This window comes from Haliotis rubra, unplaced genomic scaffold (genome assembly GCF_003918875.1).
Source record: "Haliotis rubra isolate DU_JTF1 unplaced genomic scaffold, ASM391887v1 Scf930, whole genome shotgun sequence".
NCBI classification, from domain to species: Eukaryota; Metazoa; Mollusca; class Gastropoda; order Lepetellida; family Haliotidae; genus Haliotis; species Haliotis rubra.
The window spans coordinates 133,669-160,800 of NW_025767669.1; the positions used below are offsets into that span (position 1 = coordinate 133,669).

The following is a 27,132-nucleotide window of genomic DNA, read 5'->3' on the forward strand; positions in this document are numbered from 1 at the left end:
AAGTGATACGCTGTATTCCAGAAATATAGAGATTCACCGCCCGCACGGGTTTGCAATAACAGCGAAGGGTGGAAGCGTAATAGAAAGTGTTTTGAGGGATCATGTAAACACTGCACTTATTATTATTATTTTATTTTTATTAATCTATTTTTTTTTTTGGGGGGGGAGGGGAATGGTGGTTATTTTTTGTAAGCAATTCGGTGTTTACCAAAAATATAAAGATATACCGTTCGCAAGGGTTTGCAATAACAATGGTGGATAGGAGCGTAAAAGGAAACGTGATCCATTTTTGGGGGGATCATGCGAACACTCCTCTATTTAGAGAGTATTTTATATTTTGTTAGCGTAATATGCTGTATTCCAGAAATATAAAGATATACTGTACGCGAAGGTTTGCAATAACAATATTACGTACAGGCGTAATAGAAACTGGGATCTGAGTTATTTCAGGGATCATTTAGACACTGTATATGTTTTTGGTTTATTTTTATTTAAGTAATGCGGTGTATACAAATACAAAAAAAAGATATACTCATGGAAATTAATATGGGAACACATGAAAGTACAAGTGCTCCTTTATTTATTTCCAGAATTTCACTCACAGTGCAATACATACCTTGCGAACAAACAACAAGAGGAACACTTGTACTTTCATGTGTTCCCTTATTCGTTTCCATGAGTATATATCGTACGCACGGGTTAGCAATTACAATGGTGGATAGAAGCGTAACGTCTTTTAATTTATTTCATGTATCCTGTAAACACTGTACATTTTGGGGGGCTATTTCTATTTTTATTTCAGGGTCCATGTGCATACTGTACATTTTAGGGCTTATTTTCATGTTTAAAGAAACACGCTGTATTACAGAAATACAGAGATATACCGTCCGCACGCGTTTGCAATATAGGAATGGTGGGTGGAAGCGTAATAGAAAATATGATCTCATTGCCTACGGGGATCATGTAAACACAGCAAATCTTGGGGGTTTATTTAAGTAATGCGGTGTTTTCCAAAAATATAAAGATATACCGTCTGCACGAGTTTGCAATAACAATGGTGGATAGAAGCGAAATAGAAAGTGGTATTTCATTTTTTAGGGATTACGTAAACCCACGTATTTTGGGGGGGGGCATATTTTTATGTTATTTAAAGTAATACGCCGTATTCCAAAAATATGAAGACAGTACGAAAGGGCTTGCAAAAAGTGTTAGCTATTGTGATTGTATTGATGTCAGCAATCGTGCAAACAGGAGACATTTTAGGTTTACTTTCATAGCGTAGTACGCTTTTGTTTCCAGAAATATGAAGATAGTTCGAAGATGCTTCGAAAGGGCTTGCCAAAGATGTTAGCTATAATAGCAGTAGTGATTCAGTTTATGTCAGCAATCATGTAATTATGTGTAGGATAAAGCACGACTCCGAGGTTATGGTTGGGAAAGTAAGACCCGAGACCGGAGGGTGGGGAGAAGTAAGACCGAGAGCGCGTAGCGCTCGAGGTCTTACTTCTCTCCACCCGATGGTCCAGGGCTTACTTTCCCAACCATAACCGAGGAGGAGTGCTTTATTATACATATAAACCGTCAATGATGGATAATTAGATGACCATGTAATGAAGCTACATAACAGTAACTGAAGCGCTAGTAAAATCAATTGAATGACAGTAGGCCTAACTATAAATAGATAATTCAACCCTCGTTCTTTGTCGGCCCGGTGGCTGTGATGTAGAGCGTCCGCTTATGAATTTGAAATATACGGTTCCAATCCTGCTAGGGAAAACATTTGCACATTTAAGTTGATCTTTGACGATACTTTTCAATTGATTTCAAACACTAACAAAACATCTGAATTTGAATGTTGATGTTAATATAGAGTTAGGAAAAAGTAAAACCGGGAAATAGGTCTTACTTACGAAAAGTGAAACCTGGGAGCAAACAAAAACCTCAATTGCGGTAATTCCGGGAAAAGATGCCATGTCTAATACATGTATATAGTGAGAAGCAGCCTTCAGGTTTATATATGACAATACCCACTGTCAGGCTTATTGTCTCAACGTAAAACGCTTTATTAAAGCAATTTGATCATATACCGTTCGAATGGGCTTGCTAATATGTATTGGGTGCAAGCGACAATAATCAAATTAATGTGATTTTTTTGCGTGTAAATAGTGCACATTTGTGAGGTTCGCATTCATAGATTTCGTATCAGTTGTCACTAGGTTGATATGCTTGCTAGGTTGATGGCCTTTACCCACATCGATGGAATAATACTGTATAACACTAAAACAAATGAACACGAGTTGATACTCGACAAGACTCAATACTTTTGATATCAAGACACACAAGTTGGATTGTATCTATCATGCAAAACCATTTGATTCCGTTTTCAGTATCTAAAAAGCAATAACCAGAGTCTTAAGTGTGAACATTTTACACATAATCACCTTATAAGAAAATTGAGTGATTGAGTGAGTGAGTTGGGCTTCACACATTGTACCCATTTGGGGAATCGAACCTGGGCCTTCGGCGTGACGTATTGGAATAAGGGATGGTTAAAGCGTTCGCTCGTCACGCCGAAGACAGGACCGGGTTCAATTCCCAACATGGGTGAGGTAAAATTGGGTTTAACGTCGCGCTGGAGAATATTTCGCTCATATGACGACGTGCATGTATGTGTATGTGTAGGTGCGGCTGCTTGTACTAGCCCAGACTGAAGTTGGTTTTATAGTGCTAGCCCACTGAGATACCATGCCGCAGTGAAGCAGGAATATCCCACTGAGACACATTAAACTGACTCCGAGCAGACCAGTCCTTGCTGTACCCATTAATGCCGAGCGCCAGGCAGGGACCAACAAGTACCATATTTTAACGTCTTTTGGTATGACGCGGTCGGGGATTTACAGACCGCTGCCATATAGCTGGAATATTGCTGAGTGCGGCGTAAATCTAAACTCACTCACTCACTCACTCGAATCATTGCACATTCTTTGATGCGTGTCTTCCCATCAGTGTATATCCTGTTCTGTGTATAAACACTCTGTACTCACCAATTGATAAAATATACATACCACTGAATCTCTTTGAACTCCGTACATCTGAATCAAAACATATCACATAATCTCCTTGATCCCATCTCATGTACGCACTATATACTTTGCTAGTAAATGATAATCTGTCATTCACCTGATGAAGGTGCAAGAAGTAGCCCAGAAACGACCTTTCCGCTCGTGGCGTGATATGTGACTAGAGTGCGCCATATTGCCAAAGACCAAGCGCTAGAGTAGTACAAATCGTGTTGTTTCTGTCGTTCTTTTAAATGGTACGATGGTATATTCCGTTGCCTGGGGATGCACGGAATCATCGATCAATGGAAAGAGTCACCATTTCGTCCGTTCAACAAGTAAAAACACGGATTTAGACAGGAGAAATGTTCCGATTATTCTGAGTCGGGCGCATATGAAAGAGACATGCACACGTGGGGTATGAAAATCCAAAAGCTAGGGTGAAGAAGGAAGAAGTACCCACGAGATTCATTTATACTCCATCATACCCTGTTACAACTTACTGTCAGTGGTATTTTTAACATAAATTAAATCAAGTCCGATTCCCATCGAATTGCCCCAGCTACAAAATGCCCCAGCAAATTTGGTCAACTTGCCCCAGGGGGGTAGTCCCAATTTATTTAAAATTATTAGATATAGGCCATGAATGCATAGTTTTTGTGAACTTTGATGTGATGTTCTTCAAGTATATACCTAGTTATGAGTTTACTAATGTGTACCGTGTGTACCGTGAAAGTTGTTCTGTATTCTCATTGGCTGACACGATGTCATTCTAAGGCTATGACGGAGTACAATAACTATTTCCATAACCAAAAGCTGGGGAAACAAATATTGTCCTGACTAGTATTTTATAATTCACCAGTTTTCGGGAAATAACTTATCTACGTCGCGTATATTATCTCTGCTAGACCAGGCTGAGATCTTGTATGACTTGATACGTTATTAATGAGAACTAGGATCTTAATTTTTTTCAACAAAATAATTTCAGTGTAATTTTGTAGCAGATAATTTCTATTTTCCCCGTCTGAAGTATGATTATTGTTTTTAAAATCCCAGGCACCCTATAGTCACCCATTTTAAAAAAATATGTTTTTGGGACCGGTCATATATTTATAGGGGTGGGTTTGCTGGTTGGAAATGTATCACATTTTGCTGACAAATAGTATTCTTGTTACATTATAACGTCTATTTTCAAAAGTATTTTGACATCAAGCGGTTTCTCCGTTTCCCTTGATTACTGAGAAAGTGTAATCCCAAATATATCATATGTTACAAATAACGTTGATGGCTGTCGGCAAAGGGCGGCTACTGGCACACAAGAACTTTTCATCAGAACGACTGAATTGACCATGATCAGACTGCCCCTCAAATTGGAGATGAACTTCACAGTTGGTTGGTTGGCTTGTTGTTTAACGCCGCACTCAGCAATATCCCAGCAATATGACGGCGGTCTGTAAATAATCTAGTCTGGTCCACACAATCCAGTGGTCAACAGCATGAACATCGATCTACACAGTTGACACGTGTCAACCAAGTCTGCGAGTCTGACCAACCGATCCCTTTAGTTTCCTCTTGCAACAAGCATGGATTACTGAAGATCAATTCTAACCCGGATCTTAACGGGTCAATATCATCAGGGGGCCTTAAAAGGCAGGCAGTTACTTCATAACATACCCCGTCATTCGATGATGCGCGATACAAACTCTGTCATTGTTTTAAACTTACTTTATTCACGAGAAAAGGATTGGGTACAACTTAAACAACATAGAACACCCTCTCCGTAGTGTTTACATAAATATTATTTACATTCTTCCTTCCAAATGGATAGACAAGAACACAAAGATAGGAAACAGTGGAACAATTGCAATAATTAAATGAATATGACAAATATTTGTTTGAACAATTTTAAATATGTTTTGATTTATGCAAACAGTCAGATCAGCATTGCCATGTAAAAGTAACTCATAATTTTCATATTCATGTAGAAACACTGCGTAAATTAGTCATCATGGCAGTTCTCTGTACAGTATATAATTGACACTCAAATACTCAAATAGGTAATGATAAGAATTTTCACAAACATTTCCACAAGAACAACTTAATTGGATCATCTTTTAAACCAGCACGGAATAGATCATAATTGAATTGACTACACATGTAACGTAATTTTGTAAGGATTACATTAGCATTTATCGGTCCAAAATCAAAGTATTTTGGATCACTTTTATGTTTTATATCAATATTAGATTTAAAAGAATTCAGTGACACGCTTTTTCTCACTTCAACTGGAAATTCATTCCACATTCTACTTCCAAAGTCTTAATCTTGTGAAAGGGAGTGAAATATCATGCACGATACAAACTCAGACATCATATAAGTGAAAACATAAAATGATTAGGTGTGCACAATGTAAACTACTAGTGTTTTACGCAGGATCCTGTCTCTCTTGAGGGAGAATTATTTACAGTTAAATGTGACCCGACGTCACTAGGCCCGGGCCCTTGAAGTAAATCTCAACTGTCACCAACGCAAACAGTCCCCGACGCTTTCTGTTGTTCAGAGTATGTCATATAACCTGGGTCATAGACTAACAACTAGTCTCTGAAACGAACAGATTTTACAGAAAAAAGTTGATAGTAAAAACAAAACAGAATATAAGGAAACCTTGGTCAGTGTGTCACCTGTTACCTTGTTATGGATTCAGACCACAATAAAATTTGATTGAAGTATCTCCTCATGGAAACTAATAACATCATGTATATCCTCAACCAGTGTCGGTAAATAAGCAGACTTAGAGTTGCTTCAATGTTCAAAGCATTTCGGACAGAAAACTTTGAAAATCGTAGCCACAAATTTGGGTATTTTTGTGTCTGACAGCGACGTCCAATACCCTGTGTCCCAACCGCGTTTCACTGTCATAATAGCGACTTGTGATTTTTACCTTAATTTTCAAAACTGATAGCATGATAGAATGGTTATGAAGAGCCAGTGTTTGCAATGATAGTATCAGGGAGTGAGTGAGTGAGTGAGTGAGTGAGAATGGTTTAACGCCGCTTTCAGCAATATCCCAGCAATATCACGGCGGGGAACACCAGAAATGGGCTTCACACATTATACCCATGTAAGGAATCGAACCCAGGTCTTCGGCATGACGAGCGAACGCTTAAACCACTAGGCTACCCCACCGCCCGTGCTGTCAAAAGACTGAAAAGAAATGAGTCATCAGGTAATGCTCTTATTGTTAACGAATATTTGAGACACTCCAATATTGGTCAACACTATCTTTCTTTCTTTAATTTAGTGTTATCTACATGAGTCGCAGATACATAGTTAACTGGCATTATAGGCCACTTATAAAAGGAAAAACGGTGACCCGTTAGAGCCAAACAATTACCTAAACTATACTTAGCTGTTGGGGTGAACGTTTTACTGGTATTCTCAACCACAGACTCGATAACTTTCTTGAAATAAGTCGGCTCATCTAGTCCATACCAGATTTAGAGACAACTTCGAAAAATTTGGAGACCAAATGTTTTCTGTGCTTATATAGATTTTTAAGGTGGAGGATGTGCAATGTGAATGACCTTCTCTTCCTCCCCCCCCCCTCTTTTTTTGTACAAAGTAAGTGACAAATTTCGAAAACCAAAGTTTTTTTGTGCTTATATAGATTTTTATGGAGGAGCATGTGCAATGTGAATGACCTTCTCCTCCTGCTCCACCCCTCTTTTTTGTACAAAGTAAGTGACCCACCTACATGTAAAAATTATCGGATTTAGATACAACTTTGACAGATTTCGAAAACCAAAGGTTTTTCTGTGCTTATGTAGATTTTTCAAAAGCGTTCGATAAAGTCTGGAGCATAGCCCTTGGGAAGAAACTAGCTTTGTATAATGCAGAGGGAAATTACTTCTGATTAGATAAAAATATGTACAATATCAAATCACGTTTAGCTACAATCTCAAATTATTTCATGTGTAATTTAGGAATTAGGCAAGGAGAGAATTTATCTCCTCTCATATTCTCTACTTAGAAAGTTTCCTCTCTGTATGTTTCAGTCTGCTATAAGTACAATGATGATGTTTCGCTGCTTCTACAGTCTATAACCTTACTTTACGATATAGTTATTTGAGCAAGCAGTCAACACAATCTCTAAAAAGTCAGTCAGTTGCTTCTATGAATGCTATACTTCATGGAAACTTAAATTGAATCTAAAGACAACAAAGATTGTTATTTTTGAGGTATTGTAAGCCAACACAATAAGATGGTTAGACTATTTTATGGTAAACATAAACCAGGAACCGTTACATACACATACATGTATCTCGGCATAGTTTTTCACAGAAATAGAAGATTGTGAACTTCCAACAAGACACTAGTAAAAGGCTGAACAAAAACCATGTATGCTCTGATTAAAAAGGAACGAAATATCAATCTACCTTTTTGAAAGCTTTGGATGTGATGGTATCACCTATCTTTGTGCACGGCTGTGAAGTTTGGGTATATGAAAATATTGATTTAATAGAAATCTCAAATTTCTCAGAATCGCAACAGGCCTGCGAACATCACGCCGGAAATCATGAAATATGGATAACTTTAATGCTTCCCCTTTAAGATAACGATATTCAAGAAAGCAATAAGCTACTGGCATAATCTACAATGTAACGATGACCCAATTGAGCTGTAAAACATGAGCTACAACTACGGGATATTAAATTATGACTCAAAACCTGTGTTAAACCACTTGGCTAAATCTGATTATAGAGATATTAGATAACAGTGGAAGAACACATGTAATAAACAACGCTCATATTACGATGAAAATAGCTGTTTTCTACGACTGAACGAATATTTAAAGTTTTCTACGACTGAACGAATATTTAAACACCAATTTATTCAATCCTGACATAGTGAAATTAGAAACACTACCAAAGCTAACTACTATACAGTCAGTCAAGTATGCAACCTTTCGTATCTGTTGCTTCCAACTTCACTATCATACTACACTTCCTATAGAGACCGGTCGTTGTTGTAATGAACCGAGCGATCAAAGGACACGTCCTCCCTGTATTGCTGACGAATTTCATTATCTGTTCTACTTTATTATAATTTTCCTAACCAGTATAAATTTAAGAACCTTCTTAGCTCAAGACATGTGTCCTGTCTAAATATATTGCCAAAATAAATTGTACTTTTAGACCAAAGTGTCGTTAACTGTCATGTCGAGTTTATTAAGAGTAGTGCGGTTATCCCATTTGAACAACAATGTATGCTTATGCAATTCTAAAGTTATAAACATGATGATATGATATGATGATTTCTAGCATCAATGCGATCATCCAGATCTTAAAGCCTTCCCTCGAAATGTCTCTAAAATAGTTGTAACACTAACGTGTCTTTAACAGATGTCTGAGTTGTGGGCTTGGTTGTACGTAAGTCCATTCCTGGTTTGGACTTACCTTCATCGCATCCAGATTGCCTTGATGTAAAGGCGACCCAGTAGTCTCGATGTCTCATTAGTCGAGGATGCGTGTGCTCCCCATGGAACGGAATGACGCTAACCTGATGACGTATCCCATTGAGTAGACTGACGTTATTATGTTATTGGGGTCGGGTTCGCTGTGGGCTGGAGTGACGTTGTTGGGCGTGTCCCATGTGTGGGTCGGACTGACGTCATTATGTTGTTGGATGTGTTCGATGTTGGATGGACTGACCTTATCACCTTGTTGGTCGGGTTCTCCGTGGCATTAAGTGACTTTATCACCTTGTTGGTCGGTTTCTCTGTTGGATGGAGTGACTTTATCACCTTGTTGGTTGGGATCTCCTTGGGATGGAGTGACTTTATCACCTTGTTGGTTGGGATCTCGGTGGGATGGAGGGACTTTATCACCTTGTTGGTCGGTTTCTCTGTGGGATGAAGCGACTTTATCACCTTGTTGGTTGGGATCTCGGTGGGATGGAGTGACTTTATCACCTTGTTGGTCGGTTTCTCGGTGGGATGAAGCGCCTTTATCACCTTGTTGGTTGGGATCTCGGTGGGATGGAGTGACTTTATCACCTTGTTGGTTGGTTTCTCTGTGGGATGGAGTGACTTTATCACCTTGTTGGTTGGGATCTCGGTGGGATGGAGGGACTTTATCACCTTGTTGGTCGGTTTCTCTGTGGGATGAAGCGACTTTATCACCTTGTTGGTTGGGATCTCGGTGGGATGGAGTGACTTTATCACCTTGTTGGTCGGTTTCTCGGTGGGATGAAGCGCCTTTATCACCTTGTTGGTTGGGATCTCGGTGGGATGGAGGGACTTTATCACCTTGTTGGTCGGTTTCTCTGTGGGATGGAGTGACTTTATCACCTTGTTGGTTGGGATCTCGGTGGGATGGAGTGACTTTATCACCTTGTTGGTTGGGATCTCGGTGGGATGGAGGGACTTTATCACCTTGTTGGTCGGTTTCTCTGTGGGATGGAGTGACTTTATCACCTTGTTGGTTGGGATCTCGGTGGGATGGAGGGACTTTATCACCTTGTTGGTCGGTTTCTCTGTGGGATGAAGCGACTTTATCACTGTTTGTTGGTTGGGATCTCGGTGGGATGGAGTGACTTTATCACCTTGTTGGTCGGTTTCTCGGTGGGATGAAGCGCCTTTATCACCTTGTTGGTTGGGATCTCGGTGGGATGGAGGGACTTTATCACCTTGTTGGTCGGTTTCTCTGTGGGATGGAGTGACTTTATCACCTTGTTGGTTGGGATCTCGGTGGGATGGAGTGACTTTATCACCTTGTTGGTTGGGATCTCGGTGGGATGGAGGGACTTTATCACCTTGTTGGTCGGTTTCTCTGTGGGATGAAGCGACTTTATCACCTTGTTGGTTGGGATCTCGGTGGGATGGAGTGACTTTATCACCTTGTTGGTCGGTTTCTCTGTGGGATGGAGTGATTTTATCACCTTGTTGGTTGGGATCTCGGTGGGATGGAGTGACTTTATCACATTGTTGGTCGGTTTCTCTGTGGGATGAAGTGACTTTATCACCTTGTTGGTTGGGATCTCGGTGGGATGGAGTGACTTTATCACCTTGTTGGTCGCGTGCTCCGTGGGGTGGAGTGATGTCATCACATTGTAGGATATGTTCCCCATGAGTTGGGTGGACGTTATCACGTTCTGGGGTCTCTTGTCGGTAGGTTTGACTGAATGTCACCTTGTTGTGTTCTTTCGTTGTCGGTTCAACAGAATTTGTTACATCGGTATTTATGTTCACTGTTAGTTGCACTGACGTTATCGGGTTGTTTGGCTTGTGTCTGTTGGCGGAACTGACAACATTTGTGGTTGGGGTTAGGTTCCACCTCCGACAGGACAAGAGGGATTTAGTGGTCTCCCACATCGGTGTGTACAGAGGCAGATAGAAACAAAATCGGAAACAACTGTACACATTGTTCAGCAAAAATGCGATAGGATTCAGTACTCTGAAAACATAATGTGCCAGGTCTGATTTTGAAGAAGACAGGTAACCAATTTGAACAATTGCAAATAAAACAGCTTGAATGATAACCACTACAAAGGTCAGTCTCATCAATTTCAGCTTCCTTCGTGTATCAGACATGGCTCTGAGTGTGTAATCTGGTTGCACTCGTTTCCTGTGATGGTTAACCTTCAACAGTAGCGCAATACTCCCTGTTATTATCAAAGAAGTTTCAAGAAGGTACCCCACTGTCCACCATGTTGTTACAGCGTTGGGGTTGGGATATAATAAGAATGTTTCACAGCCCAATACAGCAAAAAAGTCATAGGACAGAGGTATAAATCCCCACACAAAGCACAGTATCCAAGTTGTTGCGATGATGGTAGCAACCCTTTTATAGGTAACGAGAGTCTTGTAAGAAGTTCCATTGCATACAGCCAGACACATATTGATGTTGATGACAAAGAGCAGGAATATGCTTACTGATATAGATATTTGCATGAGCACCTGTGCAGTTTGATTCCAAATGCTACCTCGCGCCGTCGTCCTGGTATAAACAAACACCACACTGGACACATGTTGTATTAAAGAGGCTACCTGTTCGTTCAATAGCAAAACTCCGGAGAAGCCCTTGAGTGATGGCGTCATCCTGATGATTACAAGGAGGAAGACTGTGTTGGCCAAACTCACTGATGCAACTAGATATATTAAAATATAACCGGTGCAGCGCTCCATATCTCTGATAGATGACTTAACACACAGGAACCAAATCTACTGCCAATGCAGCAGCAAAATATATGGCCAATGGTAACGGGAAAGCCTCTCCGTTTACAAGTGACTTGGAAATACATGTAGTTGCAATATCAAGCGGTGTCTACTGTCTACCATGCCATTCTAGTTTGCATTGAAACATTCCTCCTAATGAGTTTCGAACGTGGACGTAGATCTGACGCAGCCGGTGTAACCTTCACCCTTTCGTGACAGCAGCATGCACTATAAGAACATGTTAAGCAGTACATATATCATTAGTTCCTGTTACCATTGGAAGACTTCCACTAATGAGGTATTTGGTCTTGGAAATATGACCTATCGTTACTCCCTGACTCGTGAGTGTATGGAATTCTTCGTACAGTTTCTGATTACGCTTTCTAAATTATTGGTAAACCAGTGTTAGAAGCGTGGTCTGAAAATAACAAACAGCAAAATCTGCCGGTTGTCATCACATACTATGTTGGTGGTTGTCATAACATACTAAGATGTCTAACTCTCTTTACTTGGTTCAGACCACTTTAGCTTAATAAAGGTATAAAAATCTACGTCCAAATTTCGCTCTATGGAAATGCCTAGAAGTCATTGTCCATTAAGCTTCGTGCTTCTTTATGAACCCGTGAACGCATTTCTATTGGCAATTCTAATTCAATTCAGTATGTAACACGAGTTCTGATTGGACATACTATGTATGTCTAACTCTTTTTACTTGGATCAGACCACTTTATCTTAATAACGGTATAAAAATCTACGTCCAATTTCGCTCTATGGAAGAGCTCTATGGTACTACGCAAATTGGGATACGATGACATGTGTCAACCAAGTCAGCGAGCCTGACCACCCGACTCCGTTAGTCTCCTCTTACGACAAGCATTGGTTACTGCATGAAATCGGATTTAAACACCATGAAAGTGGACTCCACACATTGTACTAATGTGGGCAATCGGTGTGACGAGCCAACGCTTTAACCACTAGGCTACCCCACCACCCCAAATGATAAAGGAGTGAGTGAGTATGGGTTTACGCCGCTTTTAGCAATATTCCAGCAATATCACGGCGGGGGACACCAGAAATGGGCTTCACACATTGTACCAATGTGGGGAATCGAACCTGGGTCTTCAGCGTGACGAGCCAACTAATGATAATAGAAGTTACAACAGCGTATCATATACATGTATGGCGTCACCCGAGCTTGAACTCTCTGTTCGAATAGTCATTGAATACCCATGAAGATCCGATTTAGAACTGGTCCTCAGCTATCATGCTTGTCGCTGGATAGCGGTTAAGATGAAGATGAAGATCCGGGTTAGAATATTGATCTTCAGTAACCCATGTTTGTCGTAAGAGGCGACTAACGGGATCAGGTCGTCAGGCTCGCTGACTTGGTTGACACATGTCATCGGTTCCCAAATGCGTAGATCGATGCTCATGTTGTTGATCACTGGATTGTCTGTGTCACATACTAGAGTAAAAACAAACCCCTAATTTAAAAGTTAATATCATTTATTAACTAAATCTACCTTACTTACAATAGTTCAAAGGGACTTGCATTCCCAACTTCATTCTCACATCACCAAACACACCCACACTCTTTCCCCTACACACACAAGCACGCACATCATATATACTCACCATTCACATATACTCCCATATATTCACATCACAACTCACATCAACCCTCAAAATATCACAACACTACAAATGTCTTTTTAAAGAAACAAACAATTCATATCATTACATTATATACACGGACGATGGAAGAATTAAACAAATTCATTGAAAGCACAAATCAATAATTATTGTATACTGTACAGATCACTGTCGGTGTTGTTATCACCACAAGTGGGATTTTCAGACAGTTCAGTTCTGTAGTGGTAGGTTAGGGGTCCTTCCCCTGCATGTAAATCTTTACACACTTCGGCGGCATGCCACTCTGACCCCTGCTGATCAGTCGGTACAGCCTTACTGGCGGGGCACGTCACTCTCCCCAGACACACAGATGTCAGTTCACATCACAGACGGCATGTCAGGATCGATCCCTCACGATCGGCGGGACAGCCTTACGGGGTGTAACACCTACCCCGGACACTGGATACAAAAGGTACACCATGTACTTGGTGACTTTACACATACACGATATATACATTTCACACACACATGTGTTTACAGGGCTGTTTTACAGTCACTTGATACACAATACTACCACTATACATTACACATGAATGCTGACTGAATATTATTACGCCAGTATACTAGCTTCCTCACTCCAAACCTGCCACACCTCAAATATAAGATAAAACAGACATTACACTACTTGTGATCTTGACAGTCTGGTGCAGACTCGATAATTGACAGACCACCGCCATATAGCTGCCGATTTTGCTGAGTGTAAAACAAAACTAACTCACTCACTCCCTATGGTGTAGAACGATGTACGTGATGTCAGTGGGGCGTAGTGTAGCCTAGTGGTTAAAGCGTTCGCTCGTCACGCCCGGGTTCTATTCCTCATATAGGTACAATATGTGAAGCCCATTTCTGGTGCCCCCCGCCGTCATATTGCTGGAATATTGCTAAAAGCGGCGTAAAACCAAACTCAGTCAGTCAGTCATTTCTGGTGTCCCCCGTCATGATATTGCTGGAATATTGTTAAAAGCGACCTAAAAAACAACTCACAACTCATGATGTCGGTCACTGGATTGTCAGGTCCAGACACTTATATTTACAGAACGACTTCGTTAAACAAACAAGCAAACACAAAACACTGAAATTACCATTCCTATTGTCTGTGGTATGTTATAAGTCGCTTTTTTTCTTCAGGACAAGGTTCAATGGTTCAATGGTGCCAGCGTCGCGATGGCCCTCATGTTCGTTGTATTCTTCGCCTTAGGACCAGGTGAGAATCTTTTAGTTACTCAAAGGCGGGACGGTGGGGTAGCCTAGTGGTTAAAGCGTTCGTTCGTCACGCCGAAGAACCGGGTTCGTTTCCCCACATGGGTACAATGTGTAAAGCCCATTTCTGATATCCCCTGTCGTGATTTTACTTGAATGTTGCTAAAACCAAACTCACTTACTCACTACTCAAAGGCATCGGCTGGCCATCCTCGCTGATTTGGTGACTGATGCCATAGTGTCTAAGTGGCATAAATCCAAGATCTTGATGTCAATCACTGAATTGCCAGGTCCAACTCGATTATTTACATACCGCTGTCATACGAAACTTTGAATAGGTTTTCACAATTTCGATTATATTCTCGTTATTTCAATTTTACTCAAAAGCTCGAAATTGTTTCTCGTTCCTTCGATTATTTTCTCGTTTGTTCATTTTTTTTCCGTTTTTCCTATCTTGTTTATTATTACTTGGATTATTTCAATATTACTTCGATTACGTTGATAATACTTTGATTGTTATTTTTCATTTTCTCATTTTTTCCGTTTCTTAATGTTTATTTTAAAAACTCTCATTTTCAAAAACAATATAAACAAATAAGCAGAAGTAATTCGAAACAACGAGAAAAAATCGAAATTTCAAAAACACAGTAAATATTCAAATAACGAGAAATTTCGGTGTAGAAAAATACTGAAGCTTCCATAGGAATACCATTGTGCTTTCTTAGTGACGTGTCCCGTGACGATCAGGGCTAGAATTGGTGTTCAGTAACCAATGTTGTCGTAAGAGGCGACTAACGGGATCGGATGGTCAGGCTCGCTGACTCAGTTGACACATACCATCGTGTCCCAGTTGCATAGATCGATGCTCACGATGTTGATCACTGGATTGTGTGGTCCAGAGTCGATTATTTACAGATCGCCGACAGATACCTGGAATATTGCTGAGTGCGGCGTAAAACAACAAACAAACCAATCGTAGTGGTCTGTCGATCACTTAGTGCTAGTTTGTCAAGGCCATATTCTTGTATTGTTGCTTCTTACGAACAGCACAGATATCTCGTATTCTTCCTGTCTAATGTAAACACTTTTCAATACCCAATAGTACAATGTACGTTTCAGATATGAGTCGAGGTGAAATGGACATCCACGATCCATGATAGCCACCCATGATGTGCTTATAGCATTGACGTCTACGTAGTTCTTATCGCGATCATAAATTGTACATTTCTAAACCAGACTGAATCATGTGTATATTTTCTGCGAAATTTCGAGTGATCTTTTCGGTTTTATATTCGCATACTTTCTCCTTGTTTCAAACAGATTTCTAGAGCTCAGCATTTTCTCATTATTTCAGTAATTTTCATTGTTTGTTGGACTCCGCCCCTCTAGCCCCCGCCCCCTAGCCCCTGCTGTTACAAGCTACTAATTGGTACCTCCAGCCCCTCGCCTGGCTGTTCTGTTAGCTGTACTCACTCCCCTGTAACTGGATTAACTGCTGGTCAGGTGTTGGTTGTGAGTAGGTGACGACCGGTGCTTGGTATAGATAATAGAGAATCACGGCTCAGCTGGCTGGAGTATGGTTTCACGCCGTTTTTAGAAATATTCCAGCAAAATCACGGCGGGGGACACCAGAAATGGGCTTCACAAGCACGGCTCAGTGACCATTATTGATCAGTAGATGATCACTGTTGCTAATAATTGACAAAACAAATATGAAGATTCTATATTTATTAACATTCACAAATATATTAATTCAGATCTTCACACATTGTATGAATGCAGAGTCAGATCAGTTTTACGCAACATACAAATTGTCCATCATATGTCCAATGGCACATAGGTATGAGTCAAGATTCCTCTATATACATATTGCTTCCTAAGTTTGGGAGCAGACTGTCCACGCTTAAGTTGCAAAACATTTCTTCCTGATCAGTGATCCATGATTCTCTATTATCTCCCTAAGTACCGGTAGCCATCTATTCACAACCAAAACCTGACCTAACGAGTTGTTACTTAACTCATTTTCTCGGGTTTATGTTTTGAAGTTTCTTAAAAAAATGATGTGTCGATTTTGTTTTCGTTACTCCTTCTATTTTCTCCTTCAATTACTTCTCGAAATTTCGATTATTTTATCGTTATATAATAAAATGGCTACAGCCATATCCTATAGATGTATGATATCTGTAAACATATCATCATGAAGGGGAGAACAATCTATCTCGATGGGGTGCCAGCTTTACTCTATGTGGGTGGGGCGGTTGGGTAGCCTAATGAATAAAAGCGTCCGCCCGTCAAGCTGAAGACCCTGGTTCGATTCCCCACATGGGTACAACGTGGGAAGCCCATTTCTGGTGCACCCGCCGTGAAATTGTTGGAATATTAATATTGCTAAAAGCGGCGTAAAGCCATACTCACTCACTCACTCACCATTTTCTATAATGATTAGAACGAAAACATTACATGTTGTACTGTCTGCTTTGAAAACAAAATTCCGCAATTATGGGTATGGATGATGGATCTGGTGGCTTTCCCATCACAGTTCTAAGCCTTATGTTTGTTAGTTGTTGCTACCACTACACAAAGATCTGAACTGATCTCATCACAAGCAGTATCAGAACAATGAACATGTAACGACCAATAAAGAGAGAAAGCAGCCCAAACATATTTGTTTCTAAAAGGAGAATTACATTTCTGAGTGAACTTTAAAAGATATTTTGAATGATTCTGAAAATTGAATAAAACAAAATTCTGGAATGTGCGAAGCAGTACTTCCCAAGGACTGTGGAAAGTCTCTAAATGTTTAACAAGCTGAAACGAGAGATAGACAATGACTTAGAACAATGACAATGATCAGTCATACAGACAGTAATTGTCTTATGACAACTGTGTTGTGTTAATTTCTGTTATTTATTTATCCGTGATATGTCATCAACAGTCATATTGGACAGCATCTGATTTGTGTATCATGCTTTTAAATCAGTAACATTTCTGCACCATAGTGGTGATTTCATTGCAGTAAATGTTGATGTGATGTCGGAAATTAAAAAAAGCTGTTTTTAGGCTGTTACTCTGTATCCCTAAATTTTTACACAATTGCAAATAGCATATGTCGAAATAACCCACATCGGCCTAACTGGGCGTTCAGTAGGATGCGTAAGAGGATATCCAGAAAAGCATGTTTACTGGTAAAATCGGGCAAAACTTAGAAAATACGAATAGCTGCTGATAACAATAGATCAGCCTATAGATGGCTAAGATGGCTAAGCCAGTTATGGCGACGGACCGCCGACTCACCTTGCATGAAAGACAGACAGACAGACAGATATTTTATTTCAGTCTCACCTCACATAAAATACATATATAAATATATTTAAAAAATATAGCATATAAGTGAGCCACCCTTTAAGGGTTATGAGAGACTAATGTTTTAATACATTATAAATACTAAATAATAAATATAGGTATATACAGTGTAAAATCTATCCGTATAAAATATGTTTTCTTCTTTGCAAGATATAAAAGCAGGTTTTGGCACTGAAATATACATGGTGTTTAAAAAGTAAAACTAATTTATCATCATCACAAAGATCTAAGAAGTTCGGATAGCTAAAACAGACATTTTCATATAAACTTTCACGCAAATCATCATACATAGGGCAATACAACAGAACGTGTCTTTCATCCTCAACACTCTCACTGCACTGAAAACATACCCTCTCATTCACATTCACATTTGTATATCTGCCGGTTTCCAAATGCAGAGGAGCAGTACCTGATCTGAATTTGGAGAAGGCAGAGCGGTAAGAACGGGGCATACTCATACTCACATAACTTTCACAGCCATACACATCCTTAAACATTCGATACGTTCGTAATTTATTACCTCCCGTTCTACCGCTTGGCTTGTGTAATAACTCATACCAATCATTCACATACTTCTGCATACAAATATCTCGCACCTTCTCGCATACCCGTTTAACATTAACATCAGCTTCCACACTAAGGCCCCATTCATTTAACCTTGCTTTTACTCGGAAATTCCAATTTCTCACACATCCACTCGCACAACTCTCCGACCATATAAATACATACTTATTTATTCTAAAAGACATTTTTCTAAAACGACAGTATTGTCTAACAATACATATCCATTGTCTAACAATTGGAGGGATCCATCCCATGTCTCCATTCACTGCAACGTTAGGAGCATATTTACCCTCCCCAAAGAAAAATCTCAAAGCACGATGGTGGACAGCATTTACTGCGGATACCTCCCGATGTCCCCATATAGAAGCCCCATAACTTAAAACTGACCACACCATCGTATCATATAACTTTGTATAAGTTGTGCTGCCTACAGGCACAGGGGATCATCGAAAAGATATTTTATGTTTTTTCATGTGCGTTGTGTATGTCTCATCTATTGGTTAACATCTTACGTGTCTTTCTGTCATAAAGTTTATGTTTAGATGTAACAGAGTATGATACCCATACAAAACCTGAAATTAGCCATCGTATTAAATGTCTCAAAATGTACAGGTGACATGACCACCCGAAGATCGACAGGACTGGACATTATTTTTAAATTGTTATAACAAGGCAATTACTTCCCTAGTTTAATTCCCCTAAAGGATTATCTTATCTTAGCTAATATCTGTATCCCCCAGCCCGACCCCAACCACCTTCTGCGTCACCCGTCCTGGTTTTGCTTTTGAGACGATCCCTCCTACCTGTTGTTTATTTATAGTGATAGTGAGACTCCATGGTAGCTGCATCATTAATAGTTTCAGTCTTAAAGTAATTATTGTTTACGTCAGCTATCGTTTATAATGAAATTGATATTAATTTCAAAACGGACATTTAAAAAGTTTCCTTTGTAATACAATATCATCACACACTAATTTGCATAAAGCCATGGTCTGTTCCAAATAAGTCGCTTTCGACTTAGAAAAAAACTGCATTGCTCATTTCTGCACTAATCTCTCCTCGGTAAAGTCCTTTTTCTACGGTTCCCATCTCTCTACCTCTGAGACTGTAGTTAGGCCAAACTTAGTTTAACAGATATTTCACACTTTCACATATTAACTACATAAATTGTAGATATAAATGCGAAAAAACAGGGTTTTTTTCTATTTCCAACAGAACTTTAGTGACTTGTACTCATCCTTGGCTAACTGCTATTTTGTCACACAGATGTGAGCTCCAAGGTTCCAGTGATACTTTACTTTTTCTTTCTAGTTTTGTTCATTCAAAATAGCAAAGATCCATTTTTAAATTATGTATCATATTTCATATACCAAACCGAAACGGACCGCACCGAAGACCTTGTACCGCAATACGTACCGTACCGTGATTAGAGCTTACCGTTTCACCTCTACAAAATAACAACTTTCATCAGATCAATGAACCCTACGCCATGTCTTCAAGTTGCGGCTTCCTCGAAGCCTACACCACGACTGACGTTCAGGTCTAATAACTTTGCCCATCTGTAATGAAGAGACAACTGCAGTGTTGTACAAACTATCAACCAAAGCATATATTTGTTTATTTTTGTTTGTAGGTTCCATACCCTGGTTGATAGTGGCCGAGTTGTTCTCTCAGGGGTCGAGATCATCCGCCATCAGCGTGTCTGTCCTCGTCAACTGGGTCGCCAACTTCTGTGTTGGGTATGGCTTTCCCCACATGCAGGTTTGTTCGTTTTGTTTTTTTTTTTTGTTTGTTGTTGTTGTTGTTGTTGTTTTTGCGGGGTTTTTTTTTTTTTAACGACGCTCTCAGCAATATTGCAGCTACTTGGCGGCGGTCTGTGGATAATAGAGTCTGGACCAGACAATCCAGTGATCAACAGCATCAGCATCAATCTAGGCAATTAGGATACGATGACATGTGTCAACTAAGTCAGCGAGCCTGACCACCCAATCCCGTCCGTCGCCTCTTACCACAAGCATGGGTTGCTGAAGATCAATATTCTAACACGATCTTCACGGGTTACTTCACTGTTCGTTTGTTGGTCACACATTGAAACAAACTTGTCAGCGCAACTGTTTTAGTATATCTTCAGCATTTGTTGGCATATGATAACAGTCATTGATGGGTTTTGGGTGGACGAGTTTGTGGGTGCGTGCGTGCGTGGTCTTCACATATTGTACCATGTGGGGAATCGAACCCGGCTCTTCGGCAAGACGAGCAAACGTTTTAACCACTAGGCTACCCCATCGCCCCACTTAAATAGTAAACACGTGTGCATTATGTATGGAAAGGCTTGCATGGCCGTTTGTTTGCACCCGTGAAGGTCCGGGTTGATGTATGTATGTATGTATGTATGTATGTATGTATGTATGTATGTATGTATGTATGTATGTATGTATGTATGTATGTATGTATGTATGTATGTATGTATGTATGTATGTATGTGTGTGTGTGTGTGTGTGTGTATGTGTGTGTGTGTGTGTGTGTGCGTGCGTGCGTGCGTGCGCGCGTGTGTGTGTGTCAGTGTGTGTATGTATGTATATATGTGCGCATGAGTACGTTATTGCGTATGTACGTGTACATGTTTGTGCGAGAATGTCATAGGGTAAGCCTGTGATTGTGCATGTGAGTTCGTGATTGTACGATATGTGTGAATGCAGGATTGCGTGAGGGGTTGAGTGAGTGCATAATTGCGTGTTTGCGTGTGAGTGTGCACGTTTACGTCAATATGGTGAAGTGCTTTTATAACTTTTGTGTGATTAAAATATCATGTTATTAATCTGGAATGTATGTAATGGTATGTTTTATTTGTATTCTCTTAGTTTATTGTATTACTGTGATAATGCTTGTTATTTTTAGTGTCTCATAGGCCAAATGGCCGGGTGCTTTTTGTGTTTAATGTATATCTTTAATGTAATGTACTGTATTCTATTGCAAAAGCACGTGACACTTTAAAAAAACTCTCTCTCTCTCTCTCTCTCTCTCTCTCTCTCTCTCTCTCTCTCTCTCTCTCTCTCTCATCGTACCCCAGTTGCGTATATTGATGTTCATGCTGTTGATCCCTGGATTGTCTGGTCCAGACTTGATTATTTACAGACCGCCGCCAGATAGCTGGAATATTGCTGAGTGTGGCGTAAAACTAAACTCACTCACTCACCGTTTGTTTGTATGTGCGGAATCGAACTCGAACTTTCGGCCTTACGTACAAAAGCTTTCGCCACTAGGTTACACCGTGTTCCCATTGGGAGTGGGTGACCACTATTTATAATATTGCCAAGTGTTGCGACTAATATATCATATTCTTGAACAGCCAACATGACAGATGTGACACCCAGAACTGGAATTCAACAGGTGACTACACGTTCGTCGCACATTTCCACATAATTCCTGTCTCTTGTTTTCGTTTCCAGAAAGGTCTGATAAGCTACTCCTTCCTGCCCTTCACGGTGCTGCTGGTGTTGTTCTGGATATTCGTGTTCATGTTCCTGCCAGAAACAAAAGGCAGAACAATTGAAGAAATTTCATCAATTTGGCGAAAGGAGGGTGACAAAGAAGATCAGAAGCCCCGATCAGAAAGCTATTTGGTTTCCTATCAGAAGAATCCCGACAGCTTATAAAGAAATGAAAAGCGGATGAAGGGAAGAAAACTTCCTGATAGGAGAGCCATTTGGTTTCATACACAAATAATACTGATGTCACATGATCAAAAATACGAAGTTTTAAGGAAACGAAAACCAGAAGAATCAATTAGGTTTCATAAAGATGGAAACAATCAGAGCTTGAAGAAAAACTTTTCGATCAGAGAGCTGTTTGATTTCCTGTACACTAAAAACCTCTAATGTTGTATGATTAAAACAAGGCTTTTTACACAAGGAAGCGTAACCCAGAATCAATTAGGATGGGAACAAAGCAAACAAACTTTCAGATAGGAATGCAAGAACACTAATGTGGTATGATAAAAAACAAGACTTTTAAAAAGAAACAAACAGACACCACAGACGTCAAGCACTAGACGTTTATTTAATATAATGCTTCCAAAGAAATCTCTCCATTTATGGTTAAACAGTGATTTTATGAATGTTTCCATCAACAATGCCATGGATTACGAGAAACGTCACCCAGTGTTAGTAACACTGTTATAAAACTTTAATATACTGTATGGTGACATATTTACCCAGTGAACTTTGTATTATAAGAAGAAAGTAATAACACTGTTTAGCTGTAATAACATCCGACTTGTAGTTGGGTGTGGCCGCCATACAAATACCGTATGTGTATATTCTATCTTGACGCTCCAACAATATTGGAGATGAACTTCATATCCTGCTAATATACAATAGAGACTGGTCTGCTTTCTACTATATATACTTAACCTACAAACAACTGAAACCTTTATACGATTTTTTGTTTCTTTGTTTATTTGATGGTTAACGCCGGCGCTCTGTAAATACTTAAGTGGGGCGGTGGGGTAGCTTAGTGGTTAAACCGTTCGCTCGTCACGCCGAAGACCCGGGTTCGATTCCCCACATGGGTACAATGTGTGAAGCCTATTTCTGGTGTCCCCCGCCGTGATATTACTTGAATATTGCTGACAGAGGCGTATAACTAAACTCACTCACTCACTCATCCCGTGTTGCCGATTCCGAATCATGTGTCCACTCATGATCACTCTAGCTTTGAATCTGTGAAGTTCTACCCGTGAATATCCGGGCTAGTGCACGTTAAAAAAGGGTGGGGGGTGGGGGGGGAGAGGGTTTTTGTTATATTTGAAATTTACACTGAAACGAGCGTTGCTGTACATTTCAGTGATAACATCAGACTGAAAAGTTATTCTGATATTGTTTTAAATTCAATTAATAGATTTTAGCATGCGGCATCATTCACGTCCGACACGGCTACGTCCAGTTGGCATACTAGTGTTGGAAGGTGGAGCACGACAGAACATTGTTGTACGAGCTGTTGCATAGATTACAGTCACAAACAAATAACGTTGATCATTACACAATGCCATTTAGAAAGAGGTCAAATGTGTACTTTACTAAGAAAGTGTAATTCCAAATATAACGTATGTTACATTTGGACACGTTCTAAGTGGCATTGTGTAAACATAGCTTTCGGCCGTGGGAGCCGTGGCAATTTATACTTGTGAGAGGGGTACACAAAGTCCGCAGTCCAGACTACCAGTTGTCCGACTTCCTTTTTGTGGAAGTGGCGGTGGCTGAGCGCGGTGGCTGACTTTGTGAGCTGGCGATTAGGTGCCTGACTCTGAGGGTGTGGGTTCGAGTCCTGGATGGGACTCAACCCAACAAAAGTACCAGAATCTGTACTTCTTCTTCTTCATCTTCACGTGGAAGATGTAATATCGGATCGTATTGATGCCGTCTAACATCCATTTCAGAAATGACATCAGGAAAATATTTTACTGCTTCAGAATCGATGGACACTGTTAGGTTGTGAGGTAAAATCAAAGAGGAAGCCATCAGCAACAGGCACGTATGACGTCATGTCACGTGATACGTATACACCCCCCCCCCTGCTAATTAACTGTCGGGTGTTTCCATAATAGGCGGAAACACGAGTACGTTTTTTTTGTTTTTATTGCGATTTTACATTTTTTTGTCCAATTTCAATCACGGAAGTTAACTTTTAGAATGCCTTTACCCCTATCAAAAGTTTTGTTTTCGTTCGTATTCTTCTTTAACTAAAAATGTCGGAAGCACACGTAGAATCTCCAAAACAAGCATGGTGACCCCAAAGTGAGTAAGTGAGTTGATATTTAACGTCACATCGGCAATATTTCAGCCATATCGTGACGAGAACAATTAATGATTATATCATATATCAATAAAATTAGAAATTAAAACCTGTTGACGAAGGACAGTAAAACTACTTGTGTATCACAGATATCCATTTAAAACTAGTAATTAAATCTAAAACATGTTAACTAGACATGAGATGACCCCCAATACGTCTGAAGAAATATTAAATCTGGATTCGTCTCCCGTGCTCCACCACAGCCGAGTTTGATGGACAGAATTCAGGTGACACCTTTGAAAGTTTTCTCGACTACTTTGCGTCAAGATAGACAGTATCTCCTATAGACGTAAGCGGTTCTTGACTGTTGCAGAGGAGTGGATGGCCTGAGAGAGTAGTCACTGCAGTCTGGAACCTGTGCCGGAGTGAGTGAGTTTAGTTTTACCCCGCACTCAGCAATAATCCAGCTACATGGCGGCGGTCTGTAAATAATAGTACGCGATATTGCCCTGATTATTGCAATATATTGCAATAACTTAAGAGATATTGCAATACATATTGTGTGTATTGACTGGAAGGTTTCTGCACAAGTGCGTATGTAATAAATTCATAATAGCTCTCTGTGTGCGACATTATCTTCTTAGTTGCTGTTACACCATACTTTCAGGCTCCCTGTCCCCATTGTGTATGGCTGTATGCCAATGGTTTGCAGATAAATAAAATGATACAGAGCTTTAAGGTGGAATATTTAATTGAAGAATTGCAACAAAGTTTTGCGAACATAATGATAAAGATAATAGAATAACATGATAAGGTCTCCTCATAGTGCAAGCACCTTGTTCATCATTACTGAAGCAATCAGGCATGTCAAATAGCAAAACAAAGGGATTACTGGGGGGCCGTATCAGTATAAACCTGTGACACAAAGTTATAACTTTAATTTTTCAATACAATAACATACTCAATAGTACTTATTTTATAAAAAATACAATTTATATTAACTATATATACACACACTCATACTAAAATATCAAAACTTTACCAAAACAATAAACATTGGGCTTTATAGCACTGCATGAACTCCATGTTATGTTCGCACTGAAAAACATTACTAAAACATCCAACTAAATGTGACACAGTATCAGCAAATTCCATCGAAGTTTTCACACCGTTTGCAAGTAGAGTCTTCTGACGCAGGATTTCAACATCTGTGTGTCGATACTTCTTCATTTTTTGGGGGGCCTGCGTAGCACCATGTGGAATCTGAACTATTGTCCTCTCAGTGTGACTCTGCTCTTTCCGGATAAGATCAATGAATCTATATATATTGGGGTGGTTCTGGCCAATATTACCAAGTCTTGCACGCCAGCCTTCGAAATGAATTGTGCTCCTGCCACCCGGTTGATGGTTGCATAACAGCCTGCCTTGCAACAATGTACACTGGTGTTGTGTCTCTTCCGTATTCCGAACTTCTAGACAAGGATACGACCACCTTACGTATTAGGAATGAACTCATGAACTCATTTTCCTGTGTAATATATAGCTGTTAACAGCATGAGTTTTATTCAGTGACATTAATTGAACATGGATAATTGGTGAGTTGATATCAGTCTGCCAATATATCAGTTTGGAATCTCTCCCTGGGCCATTAGTTTAGTTCATGAAGCGATCCCGTTCCTTATAACAAAATCCTGTACAGGTTGCCTGCACAGTGAGGATAAACCATCATGATTTTCATGGTCAGTGTTGCTTGCTTCAACACTGACTGACTGACTGAGTTTGGTTTTATGCCGCTTTTAGCAATATTCCAGCAACATCACGGCGGCGGACACCAGAAATGGGCTTCACATGTTGTACACATGTGGGGATTCGAACCCGGGTCTTGGGCGTGACAAGCCAACGCTTTAACCACTAGGCTACCCCACCGCCCCTTTTGCTTCAACAGAGTGCTCTTACATACAGGATGTAATGATTGTTACTGTATGTCAGTGATTCTTTCAGATTCAACTCCAATATAAACATGTGTTGACATGAACTATTGCAAAATGAAACAAAAACATGATTTAGGTGAAGTACTTGCGCTTACAAACTCATGTGACCTCAAATGACTATAAGATCCTTGACTGGAATGTCATGATACAGTCCTACAAAATTTATAAGACAAAATTGATAACATATGTCCCATTATGAAACAAACAAAAATAATGAAATATTTTGAATTGTGAAATGGTCCCTCAGAGCCAGAGGCTCTACTAATAAGGCCAAATAGAACATTGGCCCATTTGAGGCCACTTAATTCCTCCAAACTGTCACATATGAAACCATTCAAACCCACAAAACTTGGTAGAAAATTTGGCTCTTTCGGAGCTACTTACAAAGACACTTCTACTTGTAAAATGTTACATGAAACCAACAGAAATAAAAGTATATTTGGCACTTTTATATATATTGTTGCCATGGAAGTCAAGGAAATATAATTCAAAGGGGGCTAACTCTGGATGACCCAATATATTGCAGAATATGAACCATATCGCGATAATCGTATCGCGACATACTGTACCGGTATATACTGGTAATATTGCACAGCCCTATTAAATAATCGAGTCTGGATCAGACAATCCAGTGATCAACAGCATGAGCATCGATCTACGCAATTGTGATACGATGACACGTGGGTCGTGATGAGCGAGCTGTCTAAGGCGTCAGGCTAGTGATCCAGCAAGCGTGAGGTGACGGGATCGAGTCAACCTGTGGCCGGGTGTAAAAACCTTGGAGTCAACTTTGTGTGCAGACTATTTCAGTGTTGTCACAACCCTTAGTGTACAGTACACAACCCTGTGAACTTAAAAGAAACCACGAATCCGTTGGTAAATGACCAGGGCAATGCTCCTGAAAGCGATCGTAGCACTACGATGATCGTAACTCCCATACTTTAACACAGACTTACGACTGTCGTAGCGCTACGATCGCTTTGAGGAACGGGGTCCTGATGGTCGGGTACAGCAACGTGCAGTAAACTTGGACAAAGTACTGTGACAATGTGTTTCAATCCACCCAGCTGTGAATGGGTACCTCGTAAGGATGGAAAAGCCACATTAACTCGGTGCGCCTTGTAGCTGCAAGAGGGCGTCGGGGTAGCCTAGTGGTTAAGGCGTCCGCTCGTCACGACGAATACCCGGGCTCGATTCCCCACATGGGTACAATGTATGGAGCCCATTTCTGGTGTCCCCCGCCGTGATATTGGTG

The 27,132-nt window shown here is 40.2% G+C and overlaps 1 protein-coding gene across 1 annotated transcript; it reads left to right on the plus strand.

Moving 5' to 3' along the window:
• Positions 1 to 14,083: 14,083 nt before the first annotated feature.
• On the plus strand, positions 14,084 to 21,866 carry LOC124264589 (solute carrier family 2, facilitated glucose transporter member 1-like). Its single transcript, XM_046699339.1, has 3 exons — positions 14,084 to 14,170; positions 19,727 to 19,854; positions 21,543 to 21,866. The coding sequence occupies exons 1-3, from the start codon at positions 14,131 to 14,133 to the stop codon at positions 21,747 to 21,749; spliced, it is 375 nt and encodes a 124-aa protein (XP_046555295.1). The 5' UTR covers positions 14,084 to 14,130; the 3' UTR covers positions 21,750 to 21,866.
• Positions 21,867 to 27,132: the final 5,266 nt, after the last annotated feature.